Consider the following 13,900-nt stretch of genomic DNA (forward strand, 5'->3'; position numbering starts at 1 on the left):
AAACCCTGGAGAGTAGAGGTCAAATAATCATTTCTACTAGTCTGAAAAGGAAGCTTACCAAACTAAATCGATTTTTGGCCAGAGCAATGAGTTCTTGGTCACCAGGGGCACAAATGTTCAAGCCAATGGGCAGTAAGCGTTTCAGAGCTGCTACGATAAGAGAAGTCTGCATGGAATACCGATCTCCTTTGCGCTTCATTTTCTTTCTTTCCTGATCAGAAACAGCCGCCTGGGGGAATGAAGCTAAGTGTTAGAAACCCATGGCTGCCTTACTTACATTCAGAACCAATGAGCCAATTCTAAAAAGATGATGGTTTTATCCTCCTTAATTTCTGCTAATCTCTACTAAAAAGAAAAAAGAAAAAAAAAAAAAAGGACTGTACAAAGAATAAGCTTTCTTATTTCATCTTAACATCTCTTGTTGCTTTTTTTTTTTCCCCTCTCAGATTCCTAGGCTATAGCAAGTAACCAAATATTCACTTCTACACAGTTTTATAAAGCACATTGCAAGTATAGAGAGACAGATGAATATATGAAACATCCATAGTAGTTTCAGACTGTTTCATAACTTTTGATGCATAAGAGCAAAAAATCTTCATGAGTAGTGAAGCAGTGCTACAGATGTCTTTAAATCTCTACCTTCCCTCTTTTTTTTTTTTAAGATTTACTTATTTATTTTTATTTTATTAGTGATTTTATTGTGGGATAAGAGGAGCACAAGCCCATACCATTCCCACCACCAGAGTTCCATATTCCCTCCCCTCCACTGGAAGGTTCCCCATTCTTCATCCCTCTGGAAGTCTGAACCAAAAATCTTTATGGGGTGCAGGAAGTGGGAGGTCTGGTTTCCATAGTTACTTCTCTGCCATCTACCTTCCCTCTTGATCTCTTTCTGTCTCTATCTAATAAGTAAGTAAGTAAATAAATAATATTTATGTCCTTTTGGGGCAAACTAGAACTGGAGGTAAATGTGCTTAATGAAGTAAATAAGGAAGTGAAAGACAACACAGATGGTTTTACTCACATGTAACAGAGAACTGAAACACATGAACTTGCCAAATTAAAGAGGGAGGAAGGAAGGAAAGAGGAAGGAAGGAAGGAAAGGCGGAAGGAAGGAAGGAAAGGTGGAAGGAAGGAAGGAAAGGCGGAAGGAAGGAAAGGCGGAAGGAAGGAAGGAAAGGCGGAAGGAAGGAAAGGCGGAAGGAAGGAAGGAAGGAAGGAAGGAAGGAAGGAAGGAAGGAAGGAGGGAGGAAGGAAGGAAGGAAAGAAGGAAGGAAGGAAGGAAGGAAGGAAGAAGGAAGGAAGGAAGGAAGGAAAGGTGGAAGGAAGGAAGGAAGGAAGGAGGAAGGAAGGAAGGAAGAAGGAAGGAAGGAAGGAAGGAAAAAGAAAGTCAACCCATCTTTAATAAGACCTTGGGAAAACTATATTGGTTATGATTGTGTAGGTGAGGGCACAGAACTTTGGTGATGGGAGCACTGTGAAACTACACACCTATTATCTTATAATGTTATAAATCACTAATAAAAATAATTAATAACTGCTTGAAGTTCAGTGGTTTAAGGGCTTGGAAGAAAGCATAATGGTTATGTAAAAGACTTCCATGTCTGATGTTCCCAGGTCTCACGCTCAGTTCCTGGCACCACTATATGCCAGATCTTGGCAGGTCTCTGGGGAAAATAAATAAAAATGGTTAAGAAAGAACGGTGTACAGTAGGGGTAGATAGCATAATGGATATGCAAACAGACACTCATTCCTGAGGCTCCAAAGTCCCAGGTTCAATCCCCTGCACCACCATAAGCCAGAGCTGAGCAGTGCTCTGGTAAAAAAAATAAAATAAAATAATTAAAGAAGAAAGAAAATATGGTGTAGATAAAAATGACATTAATCTATCAGAAGAAAGAACTCTTGCCATTTGCATCAATGTGGATGAAATTTTAAAGCATTATGCTAAGTGAATAAATTTGAAAAAAGATAAATACTATATATAGAACCTTATTAAAATCCAGATTCATAGAAACAGAGTACAGTGGTGATAGCCAGAGGGTGTGAGATGAGGGAAACAGGCCATAGTGTATACACTTCTACTTATGAGAGGAATAAATTCAGAAGATCTAATGCATACTATAATGATTACTCTTAACAATACTATATTATATACTTGAAATTTTCCAAGAGAAAAATCTAGTATGTTCTAGTCACAAAATGGTAAACATAATTTGCTACAGCAATAATCATGTCCCATATATAATCATCATTTATATATATATATAAATGTATCAAATCAACATGCTATAAAGTTTAAACTTATACCACGCTATATGTCAATTGCATCTTGATAAAAGGGGTGCAGGAATTAGTGAGTCTAACTTTAAATACTGAAAGCCAGTTGCTAGGTTTCAAAAGGCATTAAAAGTAAAATCTTAACCAGAAAAAGGACACTATTCTTTAATACAATGGTCAAATTGCTATTTTCTCATGTCAGTGAAATAACACACTTTATAATAGATGTAATCTGTATGATTTTGTTTTAAAACAAGCTATGAACTCAACTTCAGCAATGCCACTATATATGTTAAACATCATTTATATATCTACATCCTTTAACAGAAAACAGAATAAAGTTTTTGCTATATTTTCCCCCTCATTCCCTCCTAGGGATGACTTGCCTGGGTGCTTCCCTGTTATATGTGGTCACCTCACTGTAGGCCTTGCCTTCTCTTTCTAAAGAAAGGTGAGTAAAGCCTTTTTCTACCATGACTCTTATCATTGTGTCTGCTTGTGTTACTGAAGTAAAACAATTCTACACTAAAAGCTGTGTGCATGTATAATCAATAACCAAATCGCCAGGTCTTTGAAGTTTTGAGTTATAAATTCTTCAAAAAAACATTATCGATTAGTTATAGTTATATTCAGATACATATTTTTTCTACAACAGTGAAACAGATTAACAGGTTACAGTCATACCTTTGACATCTTTGACTTGGTATCAGTAATGAGGAAAGACATGTTGTTGATTTCATTCTGCACCACAAAATTCTGCTCTTCTCTTTTGAAGTTCTAGGGAGTTTTAAAGAAACTTCAGTTAAAACCATATTGACAGGCTCAATAGTCAATGATCAGAACCTACAGGCATGAAACCCCAGGTTTGATCCCCAGTACAGTAGATGCCAGAGTTGAGCAATGCTAAATATCACTTCTTCTCATTAAAATCAAAACAAACCTAGATCAAGAATCACATACACTATATTTATGTGATATACACTTAATACAAGTTATATATTTTTCTATTATTACATAAGCAGATAATAAACATTAAGTAAGTTCCTACTCACATGGGATTTTGACCAATAGATAAACACTTCTGCCACCATGCGGAAAAGATCCTCTGCTTCTGGATTAGGCTCTTTCAGCCACTTTGCCCTGAACACATAATAAAATACCTCAGTTTTATTGGTAGTTGTTAAATTTAATTTAGGAAAATCAACCTCCCAAATTTAGACTTTAAAACAGGTGACCTAAAATGAACATGCTCCCCATAGAGCTCATAAATGCTTTCCATATGGAATTCTAATGCTTTCCTATTACAGTTCTCACACTCACTCCTAAGCTAACCTTAGCAAAGCAATGACTGCAAAAGCTGAATAAGGGCAAGAGACTATCAGGCCATTCCACCAGCTGGGGCCCTAATTGGGGAGTCCTAAGATTCCCAAACAGACTTGATTGGCCTAGAACTAGAATAAATCCCACTCTCCATTGTTACCGGTCATTTCTATCAGGAACAACAAAATAGACCCCTTTGTGGGCCCCCATAGGACCTTGCCCTCAACCTGGATCAACAATGGTAGAGAATGTTCCATCCTCTGAAGGGAGGATGGACAACATACTCTGTGCTACACCTGAGGAAGATGGGTAGATACTGGGGCAGCATGAAATGTTCCTACTCATGACCACAGAATGTGAGCTCAGATCTACAGGGATGCAGAGGTCACACAGGCTCCTAAGCTAATTATGGGCTCCAGATGAAATCAAATCGATGGGGTCTACAGTCAACAATATTTATACCCCTTTCCCATATTAGGGAGCTACTCTCTTCCCTGATCCAGCTTTCTGGTCCTTTTCCCAGCCATAACATCATATCCCCAGACAATAACTTGAATCCACCTACATAGCAGATTTCAGGCTCAGGCAAAAAAAAAAAAAAAAAAAAAAAACAAACAAAAAAAACAGTAGTATATCTACAGACACTTTGAAATATAACTAAAATATGCCTGCTAGATATCTACAAAATGGAGGACCCCCCAACACTTCATCTGCACTATTCCAGCCTTTGGGTCCATGATTGTTCAACAATTTGTTTAGCTTTGTATGTTAACTCTCTTTTCAGCCACCAGGTTCCAGATGCTAGCAGGATACGACCAGACTTCCCTAGACAGACAACCCCACTAATGTGTCCTGGAGCTCTGCTTCCCCAGAGCCCTTCCCCACTAGGGGAAGAGAGAGACAGGCTGGGAGTATGCATAGACCTGTCAACACCCATGTTCAGCGGGGAAGCAATTACAGAAGCCAGACCTTCCACCTTCTGCAACCCACAATGATCTTGGGTCCATACTCCCAGAGGGTTAAAGAATAGGAAAGCTATCAGAGGAGGTGATGGGATACGGAGTTCTGGTGATGGGAATTATGTGAAGTTGTACCCCTTTTATTCTATGGTTTAGTCAATGTTTCCTTTTTATAAATAAAAAAATTTAAAAAAAGAATTCTAACACTACGTACAACTACCAGGATGCTAACTTCTATAGGTAAAAGATGAACTGTTGCAGAATATAAATTCAGAACAAAGTTTAAGTTGTTTGGTGAAAACAAACATATCAATAGTTAGCTAAGCTATAGTCACAACCAAAGCTGACTACAAAGCACTTAGCAAATGAAGCAATTTTCAAGACAACTAAGCCAATATGAATGTAATTAAATGAGATAACTCAATCACTTTTAAACATTATACCTGTTATAGTCCACAAATCTAATTAAGAGTGGGTAGAATGCATAGAGGTCTCTGGCCAAAGTAGTGAACTCATCTAGAATGAGAAGTTCTGCCTCGGACATATCGCCCCTCGCCTCAGCTTTCAGATGGTCTTCCTCAGACACCACCATTGCTGCCTTTTTCTTGAGTTTCTCCATCAATGGCAAGAAGTGAGTTTTCAAGAGCTGAGGTTTCACTTTATTTATAATTGGCTGGGAAAATACTGTGGGAAGGCACACATTAATCATCTGCTCGACATTAACATTCATTTAGACATGGGATGGATTGTAATCACAACTGCAGCTAGATTTAAACTTCCCTCCAACATATACCTTTCTTTATGATTCAATCTGCCTCCATTACTTTTCTAACCCAGGACATAATTACACAGTTGCTGTTTCAAAAATGAATTTGACATACTTCCATTTTTGAAGTGTCGGCAGCTAATTTAGGATAGTGATTAAAAAAATATATGTCCATCGCTTTAGTAATTAATTATTTTTACACAATGAAGTTAGGTTTCAAAAAAGAAAAGTTTTTATTTTCGGGATAAGCACGTCATATAATTATATAGGTCTACATACAGTTATCTCACTTTAACTCTTCCCACACCTATCCCACTAGAAGAGTTAATTTACACATAACACCACTTTTATTTTTTTTTCAATTAATTGTATCTGTTAGCAGTAGTTTTAAACCTTATCATACCATTTTCAAAACGATAAAAACTGGGACAATGTAGTATGAAACTTAATTAGCTATGGTGAATTGTTGTAGTTTTAAGGACTCTAGAGAGGGGAAAGGGGGTAGGAGCATATTGAAAAGGAACTGAGGGACTTCTAGAGCCATTTCAGATTGCACTTCTGATAAACTATAAAAACCAATGAAGAATCACCTGATAACTCAACAAAATACAACTAAGCCACAGCCACCAAGTTATGGATGCTACTTCAATTTCATCCTGAACACCCTGTGCAGATGACCTAACCAAAGTGTCCCAGAACCTCAATTCTCCAGAGTCGCACCCACTAGGGAAAGATTGAAACAGGCTGAGGATATGGGCTGATCTACCAATGCCCATGAACAGTGGAGGGGCAGTTACAAAAGCCAGACCTCCCACCTTCTACTCCCCAATAAAGAATTTTGACCCATACTCCCAGTGGGAGAGAAATGGTAGGGGGAAGTTGACAAGAGGGTTCTGAATTCCAATTCCATCAAGACCCAGAGAGAGAAGAGGCGAAAAAAAAAAAAAAAAAAAAAAAAAGCCAGGGGTGAGGGGGAGGACACTCAAAAGTAGTAGGTAAGAAAGCAGGACCAATAGAAAAAATGGGCAAATACAGATAGTTATAGAAGTAATAGTCAACCCATATCTGTCATCTTGGGGGAACTAATGTGGTTGGTTTTCAATGGAGGGAATGGATGAACAAAACTCTGGTGGTGGGAAAGGTGTAGAATTATACTGCTGATATTTTATAATTTTGTAAATCAATATTAAATCACCAATAATAAAAGTCAACAGAAAAAAAAAAAGGGAACTGAGGACTCTGAGCAAAAAAGTCTGTAGGGTTAATGGATATGGTGTGCAGATACCTATGACTACGTGCATAACATACCAACTGTCTAGTTATTTCCCCAACAAAGTGGTTTAAAAAATAATTCATGAGGGTCGGGCATTAGTGCAACGGGTTAAGTGCACATGATGAAAAGTGCAAGGAACCGCATAAGAATTCTGGATTGAGTCCCCCGCTCCCCACCTGCAGGGGATCACTTCAGAAGCTGTGGAATGGGTCTGCAGGTGTCTATCTTTCTCTCCCCTCCCCTCTCAATATCTCTCCTATTCAACAACAACAACTGCAATAACAATAATAAAAACAACAAGGGCAACAAAAGGAAAAAAATAGCCTCCAGGAGCAGTGGATTCATAGTGCAGCCACTGAGCCCCAGAGATAAACTTGGAGGCAAAGAAAAAAAAAATCCCTAAATATGATATGTACAGTGAGAAATGTAAGAGAAATGTTAAAATCAACCATTCCAACACTACTGAAATTAATAAAAACCTGGTGCATTTCTTTATAGGTTTGAATAAATAAATAACTTCATAAATAAATATATATGTTGGATATATATATATATGTATATTCCACCATGAAATATGTGACTTATTTATATATTTTTAAATCCTATTTTTTCAAAACTATTTCTCACACACCATGAAGCTATTAAGTATTTTCCAAGCCATAACATGCTGTAGAAACCTCAATGTTTAAAGACGGCATAATAGGGTGGGAGAGATAGCAAAATAGTTATGTAAATAGACTTTCATGCCTGAGGCTCCAAAGTCCCAGGTTCAATCCCTGCACCACCATAAGCCAGAGCCGAGCACTTCTCTGGTGTTTCTTTCTGTCTCTCTCTCTCTCTCTTTACATCTCTCTCAAAAATAAATAAAATATTTAAAAAAATAAATAAGTATGGCATAATATTCAATTACATGGCTATGTATAACCTATATAGACCACACTTCATGCCTTAGTATTTAAGTTGTATCTACTTACTCTATCTAAATTGTGCAGGGACAGATTAAATGTAACTTTTTGATAGGATCTCTGATTATCTCTACCCAGAGTAAGAGGTACTGTTAAAAGTAGGTTGTTTCAAAACCTAGGTTGATTTTTGTTTGTATATTCATTAGTTTTTACTTTTCTTTTTACTTACTAATTTTATAGACATTTTCAAATCTGGAAAAAAATCACTTAAAATTTGTAAGCACAAGCGCAGGTGGTGCAAAGCGCAGGGACCTATGTAAGGATCCCCGTTCAAGCCCTGGCTCCCCACTTGCAGGGGAGTCGCTTCACAAGCGGTGAAGCAGGTCTGCAGGTGTCTATCTTTCTCTCCTCCTCTCTGTCTTCCCCCTCCTCTCTCCATTTCTCTCTGTCCTATCCAACAACGGCGACAACAATAATAATAACTACAACAATAAAACAAGGGCAACAAAAGGGAATACATAAATATTAAAAAAAAATTTGTAAGCACACTTTAAGTTACCAAATAGATGCTTATATCTATTTTAAAATAAGAATATTTTGAACACAGAACAATATTAATAAAGATTAAGACAAAAAGTATTCCAGTCTGATAAATTTCAAATCTTAAAAAAAAAAAAACACTTTCCATTCTTACCTGCTAACCTTTTCATCCAGGCTCCCTCATCAATTCCCAAGTTATTGTAAATGATTTTCAATATATTCCCCAGAAGTGTGTTCATGTGCTCTGAGTTCAGGGCCGTACAACACATTCCAGCCCTATCTGGATTGTTTTCGGGTCCATGCTCCCACCAACGAGACATATAGCTACAAAGCATAGGAAGTATGACTTCCATTACATGTGGCATTTGTGTGTAGCGAATACCAGATTCAGCTAATTCCACAATTTCTTCCATGAGTTTCTCCAAAGATGGTATATTTGGACACATATCCTCCACATTAGCTGGCAAACTGAGAGCTGGAGAATTACACATAAAAACAAATTTTGTTCAATGAAAAAAAAAGTGACACGAAAGCCAGATTCCTACTGTTTGTAGCAGACTAAAGTATCCACTTCACACTGGGCTTCAAAACTCAAATGCAAAGGGAGAAAGAGCGCGCCAGTTCTTACAGATATCCCTCCTAGATAGATCAGCCTTCAGGAGTCATTAAGGTCTGTTTCTTTCTCTTTTTTATTTAATTTATTTTCAAAATAAAAAATAGAAAATATCGACACCCACGTTCAGTGAGGAAGCAGTTACAGAAGCCAGCCACACCTTCCACCTTCTGCGCCCCATTATGACCCTGGATCCATATTCCCAGAGGGTTAAAGAATAGGAAAGCTATCAGGGGAGCAGATGGGATATGGAGTTCTGATGGTAGGAATCATACCCCTCTCTTATCCTATGGTCTTGTCAGTGTTTCCATTTTATAAATAAAAATTTTTTTAAAAAAAAGTATCGACAAATCCATAGGATAAGAGGGTTAAAATTCCACACATTGCCCACCACCAGAGTTCCATATCCCACACCCTCCACTGGAAGCTTTCCTATTCTGCATCTCACTGGGAGCCTGGACCCAGGGTCATTATGGGGTGCAGAAGGTGGAAGGTATGGCTTCTGTAATTGCTTTTCCATTTAACATTGGCATTGGCAGGTCAATTTATACTCCCAGCCTATTTCTTTGTTTTTTTTAATTTTCCTTTTTTTCCCCTCATTTTCTCTTTTTCTTTTATTTAATTATTTTATCTTTATTTATTGGATAGAGACGGCCAGAAATCGAGAAGGAAGGGGGTTATAGAGAAGGAGAAATAGAGAGACACCTACAGCCCTGCTTCACCACTCGTAAAGCTTTCCCCATACAGGTGGGGCCTGGGGGCTTGAACCTGGGTCCTTGCGCATTGCAACATGTACGCTCAACCAGGTGCGCCACCACCTGGCCCCCTCCAGCTTATTTCTGTCTTTCAAGGTCTGTTTCTAAGAGTGACACTGTTTATCTCTTTGCAATGCTCTCCTTACTATTACAGTCACATTTTACACTTTTCTGAATGATCCTTTCATAAAATTCTCTCTTTTCATTACCCCTTGTCCCCACCTCTATCTCCATCAACCTCTATCTTTCCCAACACTCTCATTTTCTCTGTGTCCTATCAATACAGAAAAAGGAAAAAAAAAAAAAAAGGTGAGGGGCGGGGGAGAAGGCTTATGGATGCGATGATGGATTTGGCATGCAAGCACCAAGCTCCAGCAATAACTCTGATGGCAAATGGATATAAACAAGCATATTAAATTATTATTGCATTATTTTCTAGTGAGTTTTGACTTGATGAAATTAACTATAAATCAGTGTAACAAGGAGCTCTCGTGAAAATATGAGTTATAAAACAGGAGAAAAGTCATTAAGAGAGGCATGCATTTGAAAATCAAATAGTTTTTGCTCAAGTTCTGAGATCTTTTTAAAGCTAATGGAAAAACTGCAATATGTTTTATCAGATTTAGAAGAAATCAAGCAGAAAAAATGATATGAGGAGCACCTGTGTACTATTCTGGCTATAAGAACTCTGTTTTGATTGCTTGAAATGGTTGATTCGAGGAATAACTAGTTTCCACTTTGTTATTAAACTCAATTCAAAATATAGTAATAATTCTAATAGGTTCTTAAAGACTAATCACTGAAGTCATTAGCAATGGTTTAAACCATTTCAACTGGAGCAATAAAAACATAAAAGAGGCCTTCATCCCAGAAAATAATCAGGCTTGGCCAAATTGAAAACAACATGATGCAGGAATATATAGAGAAGACTTGGATATGTACCGCTAAATAAAAATCTTAGGGATATGCATACCTACGTTAGGCACAAGTTCAAGTTATTGATTACCTATGTCTTAAATGTATGTTTTTATTTGTTCTTAATGTACAACACTATGAAAAAGTCACAGAAAACCATTGCCATGAGGTATATATATTGGTAAAAAAAAAAAAAAAGAAAAAGAAAAAAAATCAAAGAGGTAAAGCCATCTAGGTGATAAAGAAGACTGTCCTATACTCACTGACTACTTATAAGAAATAAATGAATCCTGATAAAGGACGTAGGTTAGGCGGTGAGAATGCTGTGCAGACACTTATCGCAGGAAATGAGAAATTATATCCACATGTCAATAACTGTACTGTAAACCACTAATCCCCAATAAAATAATCAAAAAATAATTTTTTAAAAAGAAATAACTGAATCAGAGATCAGATTGCCTTAGTTTTTTTTTTTTTTTTTTTTTTGCTATCTGCTGATTATTACATATTAGTCTTTGGAGAAGAAACTAGACTGATTTTCTCTCATAAACACTATGGGAATAGTATATAATATTCCACAATATTTCACATAACAACACTTCAGAACAAACAGAATTAGAGATGGTAAACTAAGAGTTCATTGAAAAAATTCCAGCAGAAAAATAAAACAATTGCCATGAAGCTTGAATCACGTATCTCAAATACTTCACACACAGTTCTGTATTACCTGCTCTCTCCCGTGAAGACTTAGTATTGTAGATGGAATAAATATTATGTTTGTCAAGATGAGTTTCCAAAAAAGCTACAGGAAAGGCACCAGCAAAGGCAGCCAGACATTCTCCTAATGCAGACCGTTGTCTGTAAGTAGAAATAATGCTTATTATTAATATATTACAACCAAATAAACTGGTTTATTAGAACTGGCAAGCTGAAATAAAAATACACTATCATTATGAAAATGACCAGCCCCGAATCCAATTTTCACATTGCGAAATATCACACACTATCAGCAAAGACCTAGCATGAGAAAAGAAGATCAACTATCTGTTTGATACAAAAATACAGTACAGACCAGAGTAACAAACAAATCCTGTTAACTCTCTACAAGCTTTGTATTGCCTTACTACATTTTACTCTTATCATAAATACGTTATTCAGACAGAGAATGTAAAAGAATAATGTAATAAGTACTCATTTATGCTCCACTCAGTTTGAGAAAAAACCGCATAGAAAACTGAACTCCATGTGCTTCTCTATCCATATTCATCTCTCTCTTCCTAATAAGTAATCACTATTTTGCATTTGGTACTTATCATTTCTCCATATTTCTTTAAAATTGTACCCCTTATGTATTTTTAAACAACGTCTAGGGCATTTTCTTATAAACTTCACAGCTTTACTGTATTTCTGTTATCTCATTTATAATATTCCCACACATTTAGACTATTCTTTTATTTTCCTAGCTTCTTCCTTATCTTTTTCTTTTAACATGAAGATTTAGTAAAGAATTCCTATTAGGTATGGAAGTTAAAAACTAACAAATGTACTAATACAAAAATATTAATACTTTTCTGATAGTTTGCCATATGTAGGGAATTGGGGGTAGCTATGAAATATTAAGACATACTAAATATTAAAAACTTCCTATATAACAATACAACCCCCACTAGGTCCTCTGAATCCTTCTTGGACCTGTATTCTCCCCACCCACCCACCCCAGAGTCTTTTACTTTGGTGCGATATATGGGAAACTGGGGAATGTTATGCATGTACAAACTATTGTACTTACTGTTGAATGTAAAAAATTAATTCCCCAGTAAAAAATAAAAAAAGAAAAATTCATGTGAAGTGAAGTCAGAAACAGAAGGATGAGTATGGGATGATCTCACTCTCAGGCAGAAGTTGAAAAACAAGATCAGAAAAGAAAATACAAGTAGAAACTGAACTGGAATTGGCGTATTGCACCAAAGTAAAAGACTCTGGGGTGGGTGGGTGGGGAGAATACAAATTCATGAAGGATGACAGAGGACCTAGTGGGGGTTGTATTGTTATATGGAAAAATAAATAAATAAATAAATATTAAAAACTGAACAATAGAGTGCCGGCGGTAGTGCTGTGGGTTAAGTGCACATGGTACAAAGTGCACAAATTGGCTTAAGGATCCAGGTTCGAGGCCCCTGCTAGCCCTCTGCAGGTGGTTGCTTTGCAAGTGGTGAAGCAGGTCTGCAGATGTCTTTCTCTCCCCCTTTCTGTCTTCCCCTCATCTCTCGATTTCTCTCTGTCCTATCCAACAACAATGACAACAATGACAACAAAAATAATAACAATTATAAACAACAAAGGCAACAAGATGAGGAAAATGGCCTCCAGGAGCAGTGGATTTGTAGTGCAGGCACTACAAAAAAGGAAAAGGAAAGAAAGGAAGAAAGAAAGAAAGGAGGGAGAAAGAAAAAAGAAGAGAAAAGAAAAGACCTGAACAGTAAGTAATTTGTCATTTTCAAGAGAAGGAAGGCTTTTAAGGAGTCAAACTGTAATCAATTGATTTAGGGCAGGATATGATCCAATGCTCTGTCATCAATGATCCTCTCTCCTTAGTTATCTACTTTAATCTAGAGCTTAACTAGAACATTAAGTGATTGTTAAATACTTTTAATATGATAACTCTGTCAGCATATTATAAGCCCACTAGGAGGTTTTCTATAAGAACTGTATCTTAGAAATCAGTAAATGGTGGCTTTAGAGATAGTGCCATTGTAGAGCATAAGAGTTGTGTGTTCATTCCTCAGGTCCCTAATAACATATGTTGAGTGATATTCTCCTTATTTCTTACTCCTCAAGAATGAGTGAATGATTGAGTGAATATATACATGTCAATAAATAGGACTAAATAAGATTACAGAGGTAAAGTGGTGTTGTACCCAGAAGAGTGCACATGCCACTACACTTGAGGTGTAATACTTCGTAGAGTGCATATGATTTGATGTGTTTTTTTTTTGTTTGTTTGTTTTGTTTTGTTTTTGCTTCCGGTGTTATTGCTGGGGCTCGGTACCTGCACTAGGACCATTTTTTTTTTTCAGTTTATTGTTATTGCTAGTGTCATTATTATATTGTTGTTGTTATTGTTGGATAGGACAGAGAGAAATTGAGAGAGAAGGGGAAGACATAGAGGGGGAGAGAAAGACGCCTACTGACCTGTTTCACTGCTTGTGAAGCAACCTCCCCCCCCCCATTCAGGTGGGAAGCAGGGGGCTCCAACCCGGATTCTAGCGCCAGTCCTTGTGCTTTGCACCATGTGCACTTAACCCTTGGTGATACCACCCAGTCCCCTTAATTTGATTTTTAACCATTTGTTCTTTAAATTGCTATTCTTTAGACAATATAATTTGACAACTATTAATCAACTGACAAGATAAGTAGTATTTTGTAATATATTTTAACATATATGGCTGCAGGGAGTCGGGCTGTAGCGCAGCGGGTTAAGCGCAGGTGGCGCAAAGCACAAGGATCGACGTAAGGATCCCGGTTCGGATCCCGGTTCGAACCCCGGCTCCCCACCTGCAGGGGAGTCGCTTC

At 37.2% G+C, this 13,900-nt stretch overlaps 1 protein-coding gene across 3 annotated transcripts in view; it reads right to left on the reverse strand.

The window, feature by feature from the left end:
* The window catches only part of RYR2 (ryanodine receptor 2), an 820,963-nt gene that overhangs the window by 106,841 nt on the left and 700,222 nt on the right, over positions 1 to 13,900 (reverse strand). For all 3 annotated transcript variants that reach the window (XM_060191940.1, XM_060191939.1, XM_060191938.1), the window contains 6 exons: positions 11,055 to 11,185; positions 8,199 to 8,519; positions 5,004 to 5,244; positions 3,334 to 3,421; positions 2,966 to 3,058; positions 59 to 229 (listed from right to left, as the gene is read on the reverse strand). In XM_060191940.1, coding sequence (XP_060047923.1) covers positions 59 to 229; positions 2,966 to 3,058; positions 3,334 to 3,421; positions 5,004 to 5,244; positions 8,199 to 8,519; positions 11,055 to 11,185 — 1,045 coding nt within the window. The remainder of the gene's footprint in view (positions 1 to 58; positions 230 to 2,965; positions 3,059 to 3,333; positions 3,422 to 5,003; positions 5,245 to 8,198; positions 8,520 to 11,054; positions 11,186 to 13,900) is intronic.

This window comes from Erinaceus europaeus, chromosome 6 (genome assembly GCF_950295315.1).
Source record: "Erinaceus europaeus chromosome 6, mEriEur2.1, whole genome shotgun sequence".
NCBI classification, from domain to species: Eukaryota; Metazoa; Chordata; class Mammalia; order Eulipotyphla; family Erinaceidae; genus Erinaceus; species Erinaceus europaeus.